Source organism: Trematomus bernacchii, unplaced genomic scaffold (genome assembly GCF_902827165.1).
Source record: "Trematomus bernacchii unplaced genomic scaffold, fTreBer1.1, whole genome shotgun sequence".
NCBI classification, from domain to species: domain Eukaryota; kingdom Metazoa; phylum Chordata; class Actinopteri; order Perciformes; family Nototheniidae; genus Trematomus; species Trematomus bernacchii.
Genome location: NW_022987839.1, coordinates 3,435,092 through 3,452,829, shown reverse-complemented (window position 1 = coordinate 3,452,829; position 17,738 = coordinate 3,435,092). Strand labels below are relative to the sequence as shown.

The following is a 17,738-nucleotide window of genomic DNA, read 5'->3' as shown; positions in this document are numbered from 1 at the left end:
TGATTATATTTCACATTTCACTGAAGTTACAAAATAAATGTAATGGAGTAAAAGTACTCAATCTCTGAATTGTAGTGGAGTAAAAGTAAAAAGTAGCATGAAATTGAAATACAAGTAAAGTGCAAGTCCCTCAAAAAGTACAGTACTTGAGTAAATATACTTAGTTACTTCCCACCTGTGTAATAGATCTTCTTAACCTTGTCTTTCTTCCTATCTCTAAACTGTGTTGCTTGTAACTCTTTAGAATCAATCAACATTGGCTCAGCACCCCTCGTCGGAGGTTGCACGTCTCTTGGAGTTGTGAGCATATCATCAATAGGGAAAGTTTCCACATCAAATTATTTTATATCAAGGTTATTTTGTTTCTTTATTTTCCTATTTTCCCATCTGGTTATTATTTTTGAAATCCCTTAGATTTACCTGTAGGTTGGGAACCACTGTGTTATAATAAAGTCAAAATCACTGCAAATGACCATGGACAAAACCTTATTTAATCAAATGCTTTCAATACAAAAAAACGGAATAAACCCCAAATAAAAGGAAAAAACGCTTTCAAATTGGTCTCAATTGAATCTTTAGCAAGTAATTTCCAGTTTATGTTAATTTATTTTATGAATTTAGGTTTTCATTTTTATCAGCGTCTGTGCCTGAGGCGACTTAAATGAAGTGAGTCATTACTGAGCTTTGCATACTCAGATAAAAAATATAGTTTGGTCATTTATTCTTATAATAACACTGTATAGTAGGCCTAGGCCTACCACAGACATTTCCTTTGTCTGTTTTTTGTATTCTTTATTTGGGGTCACATGGTATTTTTTCTTACATAGAATCTCACTCAGTTAACAGAAACCCAAAAATAGCAAACAAACCAACGTACAATAAATAAGTAGATACACAATAAAAGAAACAGACATTTTCATTAACTAAATTCACTCAAGATACACACAAAAAGTGGTCCTGCGCGAGCGTGCATGTGCGCATAGCAATACCACATGCAGAGGGGCTCGCGCTGCATAGAGCGTGCAGTGACAGTGGGAAGCACAACCTGCGAGCAGCGAGCGCGAGGCACAGACCGTGTGAAGCTGTGTGAACTATAAGTGGACCCAACACGGTAAGAATTTTAAAGTGATCTAACTATACTTATAATGTGTTTTAAATGTATAATAAGTTATACGTTCATGTATTTAAGTAGTGGAAACCACGTTGTCATGGTGATTTAAAGTGACAACGACACGTTACCACATGATGCATGTTGTGTTTTAGATAAACATGTTTTCAGAGACACGTTTTAATGCAGATTCAGTGTTTTACTGCTCAGTTTATCACCTAAAAATCAGCTTTTTCCTCTTTTAACAATGAGCTTGAAGGAACAAATGAATAAGTATTAAGCTACATCACTGTAAATGTTGGCAGTTACCCATAAAGTCACTCCAGCTGAAACATGAAGCATTGTTTGGTGGATTTTTCAACAACTTTACAACCACTAACATTGAAAAAGTGTATGATACATAAGGAAAAACTTCCCTAAAGAGCGGAAACTATAGTTCTACAAATGTTATTACTAGGTCTAATTGTACCAAGAATTTCACAATAACTTGTTTTGATTGTGCAATAAGGAGTTAAGGAAGACCATTAATAGATATGCTTCTCTATACTGTAGTGAACTCTTACCCAAATGGGATATTTTTCCCCCTTATTACTTCTGGGACTTCTCGTTTCCACTCCTCCTCTGCAGAGCATTGATTTATGTAATGTTGCTGGAATGAAAAGTGCTGCGCGGGGGGTGGAAATCTGGCTTTCTGGAAGCCAAACAGATGAGGAGGCTTGTTTTAATCATTAGTCTCATGGTATCACTGACACGGAGCTGCTTTATACTCGCAAGCCTCTGCCAGTGCTCCCATTGCACAGAGGTGTAGAGTGCTGAGTCATATTAATTTCATCAGTTACCTCATTTAATTATATGTGGCAATTAAAGGGTAATAAAAAAGATTTGTGCTGCTCCGTAAAATACACCATTTCGTCAATGCCTTTTGGAAGTTGATCAGGATGTTGATACTCAGTCAGTGATTATGTATTACACCAGATTGATTGTTCATGTGCTCAGATGGAGCCATAGGAGCGAAAGACAACAAGGAGCCAAGATTTGTTTCACCCAATAGTTCATATTGATTTCACACCTCAGAAACAACAAAAGCATTTCAATTATACAGGAGGCTGGCTTTTTCAAAATACAAACAACAGTTTTAATATGTTTTCATCATAGTGAAAGAATGAACCCCCAAAACAGAATCCATTGATTCTCCATGTGATGTAGATTACTTATAATTTATTCAGTGACACATTTAATTTAGTTTATTGGCAGCTACATGTATATGCGCCAATACTTAATACATTCAGGGTTAGATGAGGACACACAGAAAGCTCAGTTTGATTAAGCACATACATTTTGATGCAACACTTTGTTCAAGTTCATTCTTGACATTGGTAATCTGCTGAAGACTGTGTGATAAAGTGAAACGCTCCCAAACCTGCGAGAAAGTGGACCTTGAGTCAAAGCTGTTACATGACAAAAAATAACCTTAACTCAAGGTATTTCTGGAGTTATCAACCTCATAACCTTCAGCAGCGATGAATTATGACAACTCAGAAAAAGCTGTATTAGACCTTGTGTTGAAATTAAAAGTCTGCCTCTTCTTAGTTTCTGCTTGTACATTGTGAATCTGCACCTTTGCTGTGACAGAGACATTTAAAAAAGTGTATTTCTTGTCTGAGGTTGAAAAAGTTGGTACATAAACAGCAATGCTCTAAATCTTCCTCAAAGCTCTAGATAGGCTTCAAGGCTGCTTTAAAGTCTTGTTAGGACTTTAACAGTTTCCTCCTGTGTGATTGGAGCACAAAAACATGACAGTCGTATTTATCTTTTGATCAAATGTTTGGCCAGAAATCGAATTATCCCCAAAGCGAATCCTCTAACAAGCATATCCCCAAACAGAAAAACACAAATGGCGGTAAATTAAAAACACCACATGTAGAAGAAACCAATTCAGCTCTTAGGGAAAATGTGGAGTTACTAGAGCACTTTTCATTATGTAATCTTGTTACACCCTCTTCTTACTACTTGCACACAGCCAGTCGATGGAAACACCTGTTGAGAAAATCTGTCTTTTGTTTACTTTGAGTAAATGTTATAACAATTTGAGAAATGTTTGGAACTTATTAATGCAATCCCCTCTGGTGGACGACAGAGGTCATTTAAGTCCCAGTACACTTACTAATACCCCTTAAAAACTCATGTTTACACAGATGACCTAATGTATTTAATTAGGGGTTCAAAGTGACTGAGAGACTAGTCCCATCATATGGGAGTTATTAGTCTCAGGCAAGAAACAAATTTGCTTTCTCTTACATAAATATTTGGTACCATGAAAAGAAACAGCCTGCAGTATGAATTTGTCACATCCGATCTCCTGCTAGTTTGAACTGCTGCTTTTTGACAGCGCTGCCTGGGTTCATAGTTTTCTGATGAAATAATGTGTCACTTGTTTTTCTCCTCTGCGCTCCCTACATACCTTTCCCGGACATTCACAGTGATTGCCCTATAAGCAGAACTCGTTTTGCTTCAGAAATGTTATTCCTGGCTTAGAGGTGCCTGCTCTTTTGCAACACCCAAGGGTGACACAGCGGGGTAATAGGACTCGCTATGAGTTGTGAGTATCAGACGTAACTGTTTCAACATTGTTTCTGGTGTGTATTAACTGCAGGCAAATGTCTTTTTAAATCATGTTTACTTGAGAAGTTATTTCAATTCCAAGAACATTTCTTCTTAACAGAGTCCAGTAAATTAGTGGGATTTTAATAATTCCATGATACATATTTTTATCTACATGATTATTATAAACTCCAGATCCTTGCTTGGGGTTCTTCTCACAATACGTTATATTAAAAAAATGCATTAATGACATGTGCGTGTGGGTATTCAGCCTCTTTGGTTTAGGTTCCATATTTAGTTGCACGCAAACCCATTTTTCTTTCCGCTTTAATGAGTTGTTGGACAGTAGTGGATTAAGTATTCAGATCCTTTATTAAAGTACATGTTCAAATGACTACATTACAAGTGAAGTCCAAGTATTAGCAGCAACATGTACGTTTGAAAACCAAAGTAAACCATAGTGTTTAGCAAAAGTTGCACCATGAACTTTAACTTCAAAACAGACTTCACAAAAAAATATGATTTAGAAAAAACGACAACATTTTAATGTGCGTGAGTGTATATAAAGAGAGGGGCCACGTGCATTTATTTTTGCCATAATGCATGACATAAAAATCCTTGGTTTCTACTTTTATTTATAATTATTCAACATTTTGGCCAAAACAATAGACAGGTACAGTTACAAATATTCTAGGGGTCAAAGGGTAAGTAAATTAAATCTGGAAAAAAAGGATTTAGCACTTCACACAATATTAACATTTGCATATCAATCATCAGAAGGTTTTGGCTTAAGTAGAATGTTCAATAAGTTGTCTATATTGTTGTATTTCATTTATGAAAACTGTATACGGAGTTTTTTCGAGTTATATTAACTTTTGTGATTGTGAAAAATAATAATAACATGATACTAATATGATAATAATTTGTAATGGTGTTTTAAATGGGCTGTGCTCGATAAGACGCACAACGTCAAGTCCCTTTGTTTAGAGAAAGCATTGCGCATGCTCAGAGCTAATTGTCCGTTGCTGAGCTGCATTCTGATTGGCTGTTTGTCAACTACTGTTGTTGTCACTTGTAAGTGGTTGGAAAGTAACGTCCACTCCGGTTACCATGGCGAGTTGTTTTTTCTTCCACAACACCAATTTAAAAGTCTGCTTTTTTGGGATTAAACTCATCGGAGTTCACCAGCCGCTAGATATTGTGATAAACTAAACCTCTGGTAACAAAAAAACACATTTAATATGGAGCGGTTCTCCCGGAAAATAATGCTAACTGCTAGCTTGTCAGAGACGTTTTTTCCCCTTCGCGTTTTCTGCGGCGATGGTAACGGAAACGTACCTGGTCAGAAACAGACTTTCCGGATTTCAAGCTTCTTTCTAAAGGGATTATTAAACATTAAAGCAGCATGATAATAAGTTACAACTGGACCAACATAGCTACCCAAACAGACGGCGAAGTTCACCGGGGAGTTGATGAGAACAGGTATGTGTTCAAAGGATAATCGCCGTTAAATTGAACACTTCCGGTTTTTGTGTGTAGAAAGTGGTATGTTTCAGAGTGGAACTGTAAAAAGTGTACATACAAAGGTGGGAAGTACCTAAGTGAGGTACTTTACTTGTGTATTTCAATGTTTTGCTACTTTGTATTTCCACCCCACTACAATTCACAGGTAAATTATTTAACAGCTTTAGCTACTTTTAAGAAAATACATCTTTAAAAACCAAACTAGTTAACACATATTTAAGTCACAAAAGAGTCCAATTATTTAAATATTTTACAGAAAGTCAATCAGAACTTTGTTTGTCTACAACAGTAAAATGCAACAATATTATCTAGAAATGTCAAATATACTGTATAAATATAATTATATACACACAAGGCCATTTTCTGCACAATTTGTACTTTTAAGGAATGATAATAGTTTTACTTAAGTACGATTTTGAATGCATGACTTTTATTTGCAATTAAGTATTTGGACCATAATATTATTGTAAGTATTGATACTTTTACTCAAGTAAAGCATCAGAATACTTCTTCCACCACTCTCTATATATAACTTGAAATGTAGGTATTGAGCGCTACTTGAGTTAACTGAATGCTATCTATTTAATCTACTCGTGGAAAGCCAAATAGCAGTTTCATGCTTATGTATTAGAACTATGATAAATTGCATCAAAATACATTTAATTTAATTTGGTAGTTCTCCAGTTCACTTATTGCTTGCTTGGTTTGTCAGGTTATAGTTAAATAAGCCAAATAAATGGAAAAATAGCTGCATGCTGAATGTCATACTGTTGTGAAGTCCAGTAGCTACAGCCTTTTGAGATTTGTTGTTCTTCATTTCAAAGCAGTAGCCGTTGTTTTTTGGCCACTTGGGCACAATGTCTGACATAGTCAAGTTGATATGGCAGTTGTTTATTTGAACATCCAGCAGATATTGACCAACATTAGCATGTATTTGGAGTCATGTTTCTGGCCTCTGAATTCATCTAAAACCAAAAGTAATTTTCCTTTTAGTTCTGGTGTAGATTCCACCAACTCCTGTGGGAAATGTTTGGCTCTTTAGCTGCTCAATGTTCCTTTATGTTCACCCGCCTGAGTAACTGGGTCTGTCAGCTGTTTGATGCTGAGCAGAAAGCGTATAATATACACTGCCATTGCAATTTTAATATGAAAAATACTGATTAGAATTGCTTTAAGGATAGATTTACTTCTGCTTGCTAAATTAGTTTGACAACCTATTGATTCTACTTCATGAAGCTGCGGTGTTTCAAGTTTGTAGATGATTACACAAGGCATATATAAAGGATAACACAATAAAGCTAATTAGTTTATATCCCATGAGGTCTTTGGTGGGAGGTGCGTTACAGCAAGTTTTTATTAAATCAGTGAAAAGCAGAAAACTGTATTACAGCATGCAAATTGGAAAATATAATGCAGGAAGGCCGAACAGTCTTACACAATGAGAATATTGTGTCAAATTGAAATGACAGTCTTACAGAGTATTTAGTCGCCAGTAGCAACATAATGTACTGTTATTGCATGAGTTAGTTTTGGGACATGTACACTTAAGAGAAGACCATGTCGAGGGGGTAATTGCAATACAGTTTACATATTATAACTGGAAGCCACATAAAGCTAACATACAAGCATAACAAATAAAGCAGTTAAATTAAAAGGGATCTGTCAAGATTGATGATGCCTCACAGAAAATGTGAAGCAGATGCAGAGCACACAAACCTTTCGGCGTTTCATCCGCTCCCAGAGGAAATACCAATTTACATTTCAAAGTTTAAGTACAAAAAAAGAGTGTTTTAAAGGATCCAGAGGGCCAGCTAAAATCACAGGGAGAAATGTTGAATATAAACTGAAATATGAGTTATACAGTGATGCTCAGACAGAAAATATATTGGTGTATTTTGACAGTATTAATTCAAATTGAGTGAGTTTGCCTTTTTTTCTCCTTACCGCACTCTCTCAGCTTCATTCCTTCCCCTCCGATCCCAAATGTAATGCAATACGACTCCAAAACTTTCACTGTCTTATTTTAGAAAGCTATTGTTTTCTAGTAGTAGTGGTCTGGCACACAAATCAGGTTCTCACATTAAGGCTGATCCCAATGCTTCAAATCTGTGGCCATTCAAATGCATTGAAGTAAATTATTATATCTGTATATTGTACACATTTGCAAACAGCCCATGAAATAATAATTGTAATCCCACAATATACGTAATTTACATGACTTGTGTATGTATTATTTGTTATTCGCAGAGCTGTTCGTTGTGCGTTGAGGTGTGTACAGTAAGTGTGTTCTCCTATGACATAATTAAGAGCAGTGCTTCATGCAGAGCTGGAAAGTGTTGCTTCACATAGTCCTGCCTGATCTATTGACAGAAACATTGAAGTTTCGCCAAACACACTGCTATAAAAAACCCACTCGAGGCAAAACATCATCTATTTTTACGAGGTTTCAAAGACCATGTACCATCCAAAATGTGTTTTCAAAGACACATTGAAGTTGGTCAGTAGTACCACACCAGACTCAGTCCATCATAGGAGAGATTTAGCAGACGTCTTGAGAAGCCGCTCCTATTTCAAGATGCTGGCAGGCCTTGGAGTCTCAGTCCAGTCCATAGGCGCTGCTTCTGCTGTATCTGGTTCACTCTGCTCACACTGTCTTGTGGTTTGGACCGATCCACTGTCATTTCACTGGAATTTCCTGCCATCTGCGCTCAGTCAGAGTTTCTCACAGATCCACACCTGCTTGTAAATGTTTAGCTGCGCCAAGAGGAGAGCACGGAGGGATAGGTGAGCACTGATGAGGGCGAGATCCACACCGCCCTTTGCTTTGTGAGACTTAAACTCACTTGTTTGTTAAGAAAATGGGATTTTTCATTAGAGACAGCACTTTAGCTGCTGAAACAGGATGATTAGATGTCAACATCAATCTAAGAAAATCTCTTAAACATGTTCACATTTCCAGAACTCATTAGTCATTTCCTGCAATTTCACTCTTGTCGTCATATTTACTACATACCAGATTTTAGATCCTTGGCTTCACCTAAAGTAACAATACAACAATGTAAAAAATACTCTGACCTTTTAAAACCTTGCCTTTGGCTTTGAGAAACTGGGATGGACATTTTATAGAACAAATCATTACCATGTATTCTAGGAAACAATCGGCAGTTATGGGTAATTAAAATAATTGGTAATTGCAGCCATTGCAAGTACTTAAGTCTCACGATTTCTCTCCTTAAATTGGACAATTTGAAGAATAAGTAGTGATGTTAAGATGTATTCCATGAAGCTACAGCCATTAGCTGGTTAGCTTAGCTTATCATAAAGACTGGAAATGGAGGGAAGCCTGACTTTGTCATAAGATAACAAAAGCCAGCTATCGGTCCTGAGTGTTATGTGCATAACGGACTGCTGCAGATGCTGACTCTGTTGGACTGTAGCTGCGATTATGATTTCAACATCGGGATGAAAAAACTGTAATCGTATATGTGCTTTGGTTCTTATGGTTGGTCCATCGTTACAATAGGTGTGAAGCTAACTACAACAAATCACAAATGTGGTAAAAATCCAACAATTCCCTCTTGACTGTAGCGAAGTAGAAGTGTAAAATAGCATTAAACGGAAATACTCAGGTAAGGTATGTAGTACAGTTCCTACCCTCTCCGTTTATGTGAACATAATGGAAATACAGACACAAGAAGAATTTTAGAAAGAACATCCAGTAAAAATAAACAATAAGAAAAAACTCTTCTGTTAGCTCAGAGATACAGTACATTTCACATTTCTAAAAACTCTATTTGAAGTATAAACCATAGAAGAAGAGCCCCCGGAGGATCACTGTGTCTAAAGTTAACAGCAATTCAAGACCCTTGCCAAGATGACACGCATGAGTTCTCGTCCAATAACACGTTCTTATTTTGTGCAACACGAGACTGTGTTCTTCACCTGATCCCACTGAGTTTACTCTGACCCAAACTGCCTCTCAAAATCTCAAAAGGGCCAAAGAATATATTTTTGGCATTAATAGAACAAAACAAAGTAGCCTGCAGTATTATCAAATTGGGAGTGTTCGCTTATCAATGAAACAAATGATCCCATTTGTCAAAATAACTGAGGAGATTTGTTAAACAATGCTGACACTGAGAGTTTTAGGATTGACCACACTGATCATGTTCATGACTTGAGGTCAATCGGGGGTTAAATCACTTGTGTGTGCTAGGACGACATTACTGCATTTAAGTGGGTCATACCACAGATCATACCAAGTAATGCAAGACCCACCTTTATCAATACAGATACAAAATACTAATGTTTAATTGTCTAATTCTCATTACATTCTCATAACTTCTTAGTATGACACATCGGGTGTTAATCCACTGGATGCTTGAATTTTGAATAGAGCCGTCCCTTATAGATACTATCTCTTTACGTTAGTGGGCCGGATCATTTGGCCCAAACGACTCTTCATGGCTCCGGCGCTCGCAGTTCACGCGCGTGCTCCACTAGCAACCCCCCCGCTCATCGCGTACGTTCCGTGTTGTCCTGTAGCAGGCACCGCCGATGTCGGGGAAATGATCTTCAATACTGCGAAAAGAATCCCACCAGACTCCTTTGCCCCTCCAACAGAGGGGTTTCCTTGTCCTTTTTCCTTTTCGTCATTTCAAGCGATAAAAACTCTCGATCTTCTCTCGAATTATTATTATTTTTTGGACGCCCTCGGCTCGAGTTCAGGGCGTTCCGAGCTGAATAAGGGCGTCAAATGATGGCAAGACGCCCCCCTGGCGGAAACGCTGACATAACATGTTGCAAGTTCAAATTTAGGACTCAAATATATACATATAAAGTAACATGAATGTTTGATAGACAGTATCTCACATGGATACAGTTAATGTAAATGTTGTGGATATGTGCCTGATGAGGAAGGTGTTCATATATCCTGCATATGCCTAAGTATCAGTCCTATTTACACAAGTATCCATCCTCAAGGAGAAGCTGTTGGCAGACCGTATTATACTGTAGACTCAGCAACTTTTCAAGTGAGGACTAGTGGATGAGTGTGTTCTTTATTTGTATGCACATATCTGACTGAAAACAACCGCACTGTTATGGATACCGTAGGATAGGGATCTTGTCTTCGATCCTTGGAAACCTTTGGGGAATCTAGGAAAATCCAGAATCATTATTTTTAGAGAGACAAGTACAGTATGTATGTCTGTGGAGGAATGTTTTCCTCCATGTAGGTTTAAAGAGTTGGATTGTCCCGTTGTTCTGGTGAATGTTCCGGGTTCTTGCCATGTACCTTCATCAGATCTTGATTTGTGGCTTTAAAAGAAACACATACCATTCTGCTTTTCCGTCCTGCATCATTCCTGCCTCTTCCAGCTGGAGTATCGATATAACCAGGCAGGGATGGAAGAGTAATCACCTCCTCTGTTTGGGTCTTTACATTTTAAATTCCTCACTTCAATTGTAAGCTCTGTTTCCACAGGCATCAGTGGTTTTGTCACCAAGACCTCGAGCAAAGCCTCAACATTTTAGACATGACTTAGTGGCATTGGCATCACCATTGGAGTTTGTCATGGTATTGCCGCAGCTTCTGATCACTGGATTTCTATTTGCTGTGTCTTGACATTTCTGGAAAAATCATCATCAGCACCTTTTTCTGTAGACTTGGCTGCAGGATCTAGACTGGCACACTGAGACGTCATGTTCAGAAACGATGTGGCGACTTACAGCCATGTGTCACTCATTAGTGACGTAAATGTCTTTAGACTCTACACCTGCGTGACCTTACTGTCCACATGTGTTCGACTATTCGCACTGAAGGTCCACGTGAAGTCAATTGTCTTTGCAGCCTTCTCGTTCACAGTAGACCTTTTGTTGTGTCAGTCAGCCTCATAGGTCCTCCAGTCTGAATGCTAACATCTATATTGTTTACTTGTTGTGGTCAGATTTCTACGGTGCAAAGCTGAACAGACAACTTTAATGCCTTCCATTTAATTCAACAGGATGATATTGTTTTCTTGTGCCTTGCAATACTGATACACATCACTGTTGAAAACAAAATGTTTAACAGTGTGAATTTATATAAGGTTTAGGCACAAAATAGATGTTAACTAAACGTGGAAAGGAAGCGAACAGTTGACTCCCGTGTTAAAGTCCAATAATATCCCCCACATTCTCAGACCAATGGACTTTGTTCATTTATCACAATGTCACACTATTTCCTCCTTTGTTCTTTTTGGCCCATTGCTGAAGAACAATACTGAATTTTTCCTGCAGGGTTCAAAGCGATGCTAGAACAATTTTACGGTTTTAATTGTTTTCCATTTGTCTTTTTCTGGGTTGATAGCATGGACATGATGTTAGACTGTGCTTTGAGCTATTAATATCTTCCTATGAGTGGAGAAATGTCTGTATAATCAACGTCATATAGCCTCGCATACACCTTAGACAATAAGGGTACAATTATCAAAAGGGATTGTGTGGCTTATCGACAGCTAATACTCAGTTAAAAATCTGTTTCTGAGGGGAAAGATATCGTTCACCTCCAATCAACAGTCTGCGTCTTTGTGCAGCTCTCAGGTTGGGCCTCTTCCCTCAGTATAAATACATGTTTCAGGAGGCTCCACCTCATGATCCTCTTGTTTAAGTTTCTCAGCTGAAGCTGTTTGACAGCTCGGTTTGCTGTGACATTTTATAAAACTCAAAGAAGACAAAACAAAAACAGAACATTCTCAGCTGTTATGCATATGAATTACAAAGTACAGCATGTTTTAGAAGAACAAACTCCTCAGCATATCCTATAACATTCAGACCTAAATTGACCCCCCCTATTTGAGCAGAAAATCCAGCTGCTCCTCCCACAGCGGGAAGGACTGTGCTCCAAACTCAGCATTGTGTTTGATCTGAAATATGTTTGATTTTGCATTACTTTCTTCTTGGCTTTCCTTTTGAGTGATATTGTTTTAGAATGACTTATGCATTTGTCCTGTGTCTTCTGATACGGTGAACTAAAGTGGTGAAATGTGGCGTGATTTTCTACCTGTTTCTGTAAAAGAGCAGATACAAATAATGTGGAACACATGAATTTGAATAGGAAATCTGGATGTCTAAAATTGAGCCAAAGAGACATAATGAAAGGGATATTTAACAGGCGAATTTTTTTACAAACTATGTAAGAGTAAGACTGTTTTTATTTGTATTTTTGCCCTTTCTTGTTACTTATAAGTTAATAGCCACAATGTCTACGTATACCAACACATCAGCAATGTTGCTCATGCCAATTTGACAGTTTGAATAGGTTTGAATTCACTTTTGTTTCTGTATTTTGACGACTGTTTTTAAATGATCGTCTGAGACTCAAGATGGGTAGTTAAACATTTTGTGAGAATCTGCATTTATAAATGAATGCTAGTAAAGCCCTGTTGCTTAACATTTAAGGATATTAAGAGCTTTTTATAGAGTTTGGGTTTATAGTGGTAGTTGTATCTCCAAGGTCTGCTTCCTGAAATGTTGTGCCTGTGGAAAATGAATAAGCAACTCCTTCCTGTCTCAAAAAGAACCCTCTCTTTCAGTCGGCACCTGCACAGTGTTTGCCAGTAGAAAACTGAAGTCGTTCAGTATGTTTCCATATTATGGATGTGTGTAAGTGTAAGAATGTAAAGCAGGCAACTCCCTCAATTTCCTCTGAATAAATAAATGTTGACGACCAGAAAGTAAATTATGATTTATAAGCACATTAATAGCCCACAAAATTGGTTTCACGGGATTAAAAACTTAGACCCTGAGGCACAAATTATTTATTGAAGTGTAAGCCTTCACTCTCCAGCCAACTCTCTCCGTCCCTGGGATACCAGACTCTCCTGTCGTTTATAAAAACAAGAGCGACAGTTGTGAAACTACTTACGTAATCCACATGTTTTCTTTAATGGTCAGCCAGGCACATTTATGAGAGTTTGTTCTCTTGCAAACATATTGTCCTAACCTGAAATATACTGCACCTATGGGCATGTCTAACCACAAAACCTGTCCCTATGTATTTCTTTAAATCCAAGAACTAAGATTTACTACGCTTATTTTCCCTCTCAAACGCATCAAATATCATATGATTTATATAGGAATGTCATAAAAAGCAATGACAGGATTGCAAATCAGTACATGGAAACACATGATGCTAATTCCATATGTCTGTGATCCGTTTATTGGTAGTGATGTATGACAGTTAGTCCATGCTCGAAGGATATGACCAAACAACATGTACATGTACTCGTGCATGCATACAAAACATATCTGATTGTACATAAAGTCAAAACAAATAATGAAATGTTTGCAAGAATTGCATGCTGTTTTATTGGTTGTATAATTGCAATGACCTTACCTAGATTTTTAATACATTTTTCTCAACTCCCTTTAAAATTCTTAATTAAAACATTTGGAAAATAGTCTTTTTTTAAATATATTGGTCCAACTGACAATATGTGTTCAATGTTGTAACCATTAATAGTTTTGTTTTAGTTTTAAGAAGAGGGAAACAAACAAAATAGAAATGTCAGATTTTCCCAGATGGCCGCGTTCACATGCACCTGATGAACTCTGTTCTTTATAAAACTAGTGTCAAATTCCAATGTATAAATGAAGTTGATATAAATATTAGTAATAGACCTATGTGACAATATTGAAAGCGTGTTCAGCAACAGATCTCTGCCTCAGTCTGAAACTGCCAACCCTCCCTGACACCTCGGTACCAACACACAGATTATTTAGGGAAGCTGGATGTTGTTTACTCTGTGAGTTCACGTCAGTCATTTCAATAAGGATCTTTTTCCCCATGTTTCACTTGAACCAAAAAGCACAAAAAGGGTTTGTAATTCAAGAACCTAAAGTGCTTATTGTTGAGACAAGTACACATTTGCTTGTCCTGAAACGCCACAGCTGTGTTTAGCTAACCTCAGCAAGTGAGTCTTTAAAAGACACCACATGAGATGAGCCTACTATTTTATAAAGTGTGCTGGCTCGGTTGAGGTTTTGTGGGACACTTTTCTTAGTTTTACTGTCTGACTCTTCTTTCTGGATGAACACCAAAGTGGTTTGAGAACAGACACTGCTAAAATAAAATTCCCGTGTTGCTATATTTGCTGCAGGACTTCACTCTGGTCCTTTTTAGCATCAAACCAGCACTCATGTTAACCTTAAATCTGCCATCCTTCAACAGATATAAGTAAATAATTTTTTTTATCAGATTTATTGTTTGATTTTTGTGAATCTAATGTATTTTTGTACATCCTTAATCCCTCAGTTCACCCTCAAAACTCTGAACTTGGATTTAGCTCTCAAAGCTAACAAGCACTCGGTTGCATTAAGATATTTCAAACATCTTCTGCTCAAAGGAATTAGTAATCCAGTTCAACTTGTTGACACACAGACACATCTCAACCTCTCTAATTAAGACTCAACCACAGTTCCCATGGCTGCTCTGCAACATGACTCTCGTGGGGTGGGGTGGGGGGGGGGGGGGGGAACTCCCGCGATTTACGGGAAGAATCATAAAACTGTAACCCAGACTATACCAGGAAACTACGGGCATGATGAACCTACACTTAGTGACTCTTTCGTCAGCTAATATAACTACAAACGTGAAGTTACTCATCATCCTCGCTGTGTCCGTTTTTATCTCGTAAAATAACTGAATGTCTCCGGTGACTAATTACACACTGCGGGGATCCTGTTGTAAAATAGATCATCAATATCTGGCAGTGGAAAACGTTTTCTAATAAACCCTCTTGGACTTTTGCACAGTAGAGCTTCTGTACATGTGACCGAGGCAGGGGAATTTCTGTTTGCCCCACTATTTTCCAGCCCCAGCCTCCTGCAGGACCAGAGATGTGGTCCATTACTCGTCCTCTGTGAGAAGCATCTGGACCAGGTTCCAGGCAATCTGCTGCCACACAACGACTGGCTGTTTGCTGCAAGGGTGGCCCTAATGCAGTAATGAATCAGCCCCGACTGTAACGGCGGCTCAAAGGAAACCAAATATACACCGAGTCGCTGCAGCGTCGCACTCTGAGCCGTGTGATTGAAGCCTGCTGACAAGAAGGTCGGGCACGCTGTTTGTTTTAGTTTCACTTCATCTGGGAGCGTCTCTGCCAGGCGACTTGGTCCATTTGTTGTGAATCATTGAAAGCAGGGTTGCTGATGGCTGGAAAACTTTTGCAGTGTGACAAATGTGGTGTTTTATGCTGCAAGTCACAGCGTCTGAATCATAGATTTGCAACATCCATTTTTGTACATTTACTGCTTTTACTTACTGTAGGACTTTTAACATTTTACATATCGAACAGTATACAGGTGGATATGTGGGAAAAGTGTGTAAAAACCTCTTCATCAATTACTCAATGTATCTTTATCCCTATGTTAGGAACCACAAAACGAAGCTGTATATACATGTGTTTACCTTATTCACTTCTACTTTTGATACTCTTTATACACTTGCTTTTAATACTTGGGAAATAACACTTCATGTAGGATTTGGATTGCAGGACTTTCATCTTTGTATTGGTTCATTTACTGGAGTAAAGGATCCCGTTACTTCTTCACCCGCTGTTTCTCAAATCTCTTACGTGATACAGTATGTTTCAGAGAGTGTTTTGTTTTCATATTGCATTACTTTTTTGAGATGACTCATTTGGGTTTGGTTTCTGTCTCCTGCAGCGCAGCATGAGAGATGACTGACCACGCAGCCGTTTGGAACAAATGACAGAATTACACACGCTGGGTTTGAAATACGAAGATGCCAGCAGCAGAAAATAAAACGTCATTTGATTACATTTAGGAATAAGAAGATGCTGTTGACCGTTTTACCTCCAATGGATGCCTGAAGTTTCTCCAGCAGAATCAGCATCAGCTTTTTAACTGAAAGGGTCTCTTGGTGGAAGTCTGCCAGCGGGGGGCCAGGATGTGGCCCCCTGACCTCGGGCCTCCAGACGTCCAGCTGACTCTTCCTGGCTTTGGCAGTGTGTTTGACGATGCCGAGGACCCTCAGGCGCCGCTGTCTTCTGGTGGCTTCTGTCAGTCCTCCATGCATTCAGGTGGTCTCGGTGTGTGCTGTCTTCCAAGGACTTCCCTGTCCTCGCTGGGCCTCACCTCCCACATAGAAAAGACAATGGAGGACTTTGCCACCCCGGGGCACACAGATCCTAAAAACAACACCCAGAGGTTCAGCTGTTACCCTCAGCCCTCCCTCCCTTTATCCTACATGCTGTCTAGCTGTACCACATCGCCTCCTTTTGGCTCTCCACCCTCCTCTCTTTCCTCTTCCTTCTCCTCATCATCTTTGTTTTTTTCCTCTTCCTTGCCTCTTTCTGATGCACCTGGTGGCAACAAGACTCCTCATCTTCAACAAAAGATACAGGAAGAGTATCACTCAATAAAACAAGAGCCTGCAGATGATTTCTCGCCGTGTAAGAGGGAACAGTTTCAAAACAACAACCAGCAGGGGGAGCTGTTCCATGTGGGCCAAACCTTTAAAGGTCAGGAAGGCCCCCAACTTCACATCCCGAGGCTTAACGGACCCTTAGGCCAGGACCCTTCAGTGGACCAGCAGGACCAGCCACTGACGTGCCACTGGATCGACTGCAGCGCCACCTACTGCAGCCAGGAGGAGCTGGTGAGGCACATCGAGAAGGTTCACATCGACCAGCGCAAAGGAGAAGAGTTTTCCTGTTTCTGGGCCAGCTGCGTGCGACGCAACAAACCCTTCAACGCTCGCTACAAACTGCTCATCCACATGAGGGTCCACTCCGGAGAGAAGCCCAATAAATGCATGGTGAGTCGCTTTTCTTTTGTCTGGTTGATCACAATAACTGTTATATGATTTCTACAGAAAAACAAAAAAAAATTATTTGTATCACTAAATCAGACTTGGCAGCTTTCCACTGCTTACCATGCGGCGAGATAAAGATAAAAGAAACATTCAAATATTTACAAGACGGTCATAAAAGAGTTTCTACTTTAAGCATTGGTGGTTAGCACGATGTCATGTTTTGATGTCAGAAATGAATGATTTGTATTGCTACAAACCAATTTGGGCTTGACATAGTTTATGTTGGGTTGTTCCATGCTAATAAAGTTGTAGTTGTAGTGCAGGTACCTATTGCATTTTGAATGCAAAAATAAACTTGCTCCTGGTCTTACCTAATAAAACAGGTTGAATAAATACTAATAGGAGCAGAAGAGAATATAAATGAACCGAAATCAAGGCAAATAATCTCAAAGTTCACTCCTAGATGAAAGGTTGAGAAATGACTGGCCTTTCAATTGTACAACTGACCACTAGAGGTGCTGTAGAGCAATGCTAACCTCTCCAAATCAGCTCCACCAAAACAACAATTTTCAGTCAGTCAAAACAAATCTCATCCTTTCCAACGTTTTGTTGCATTGAAAGGGGATTTGAGAGACATAGCTTACGGTACGTCTCGACTTCACTGTGCAGCCGTTGATCGAGAGGCTG

General features: G+C 38.8%; 1 protein-coding gene across 3 annotated transcripts in view; it reads left to right on the top strand.

The window, feature by feature from the left end:
• Positions 1-1,038: 1,038 nt before the first annotated feature.
• The window catches only part of LOC117500128 (zinc finger protein GLIS1), a 41,524-nt gene continuing 24,824 nt past the window's right edge, over positions 1,039-17,738 (top strand). For 2 of the 3 annotated variants that reach the window (XM_034152827.1, XM_034152825.1), the window contains exons 1-2: positions 1,039-1,111; positions 15,941-17,054. In XM_034152827.1, the coding sequence (XP_034008718.1) occupies positions 16,185-17,054 (870 nt within the window). In that variant the 5' untranslated portion in view covers positions 1,039-1,111; positions 15,941-16,184. The remainder of the gene's footprint in view (positions 1,112-15,940; positions 17,055-17,738) is intronic. The other variant, XM_034152826.1, reaches the window with a different exon arrangement.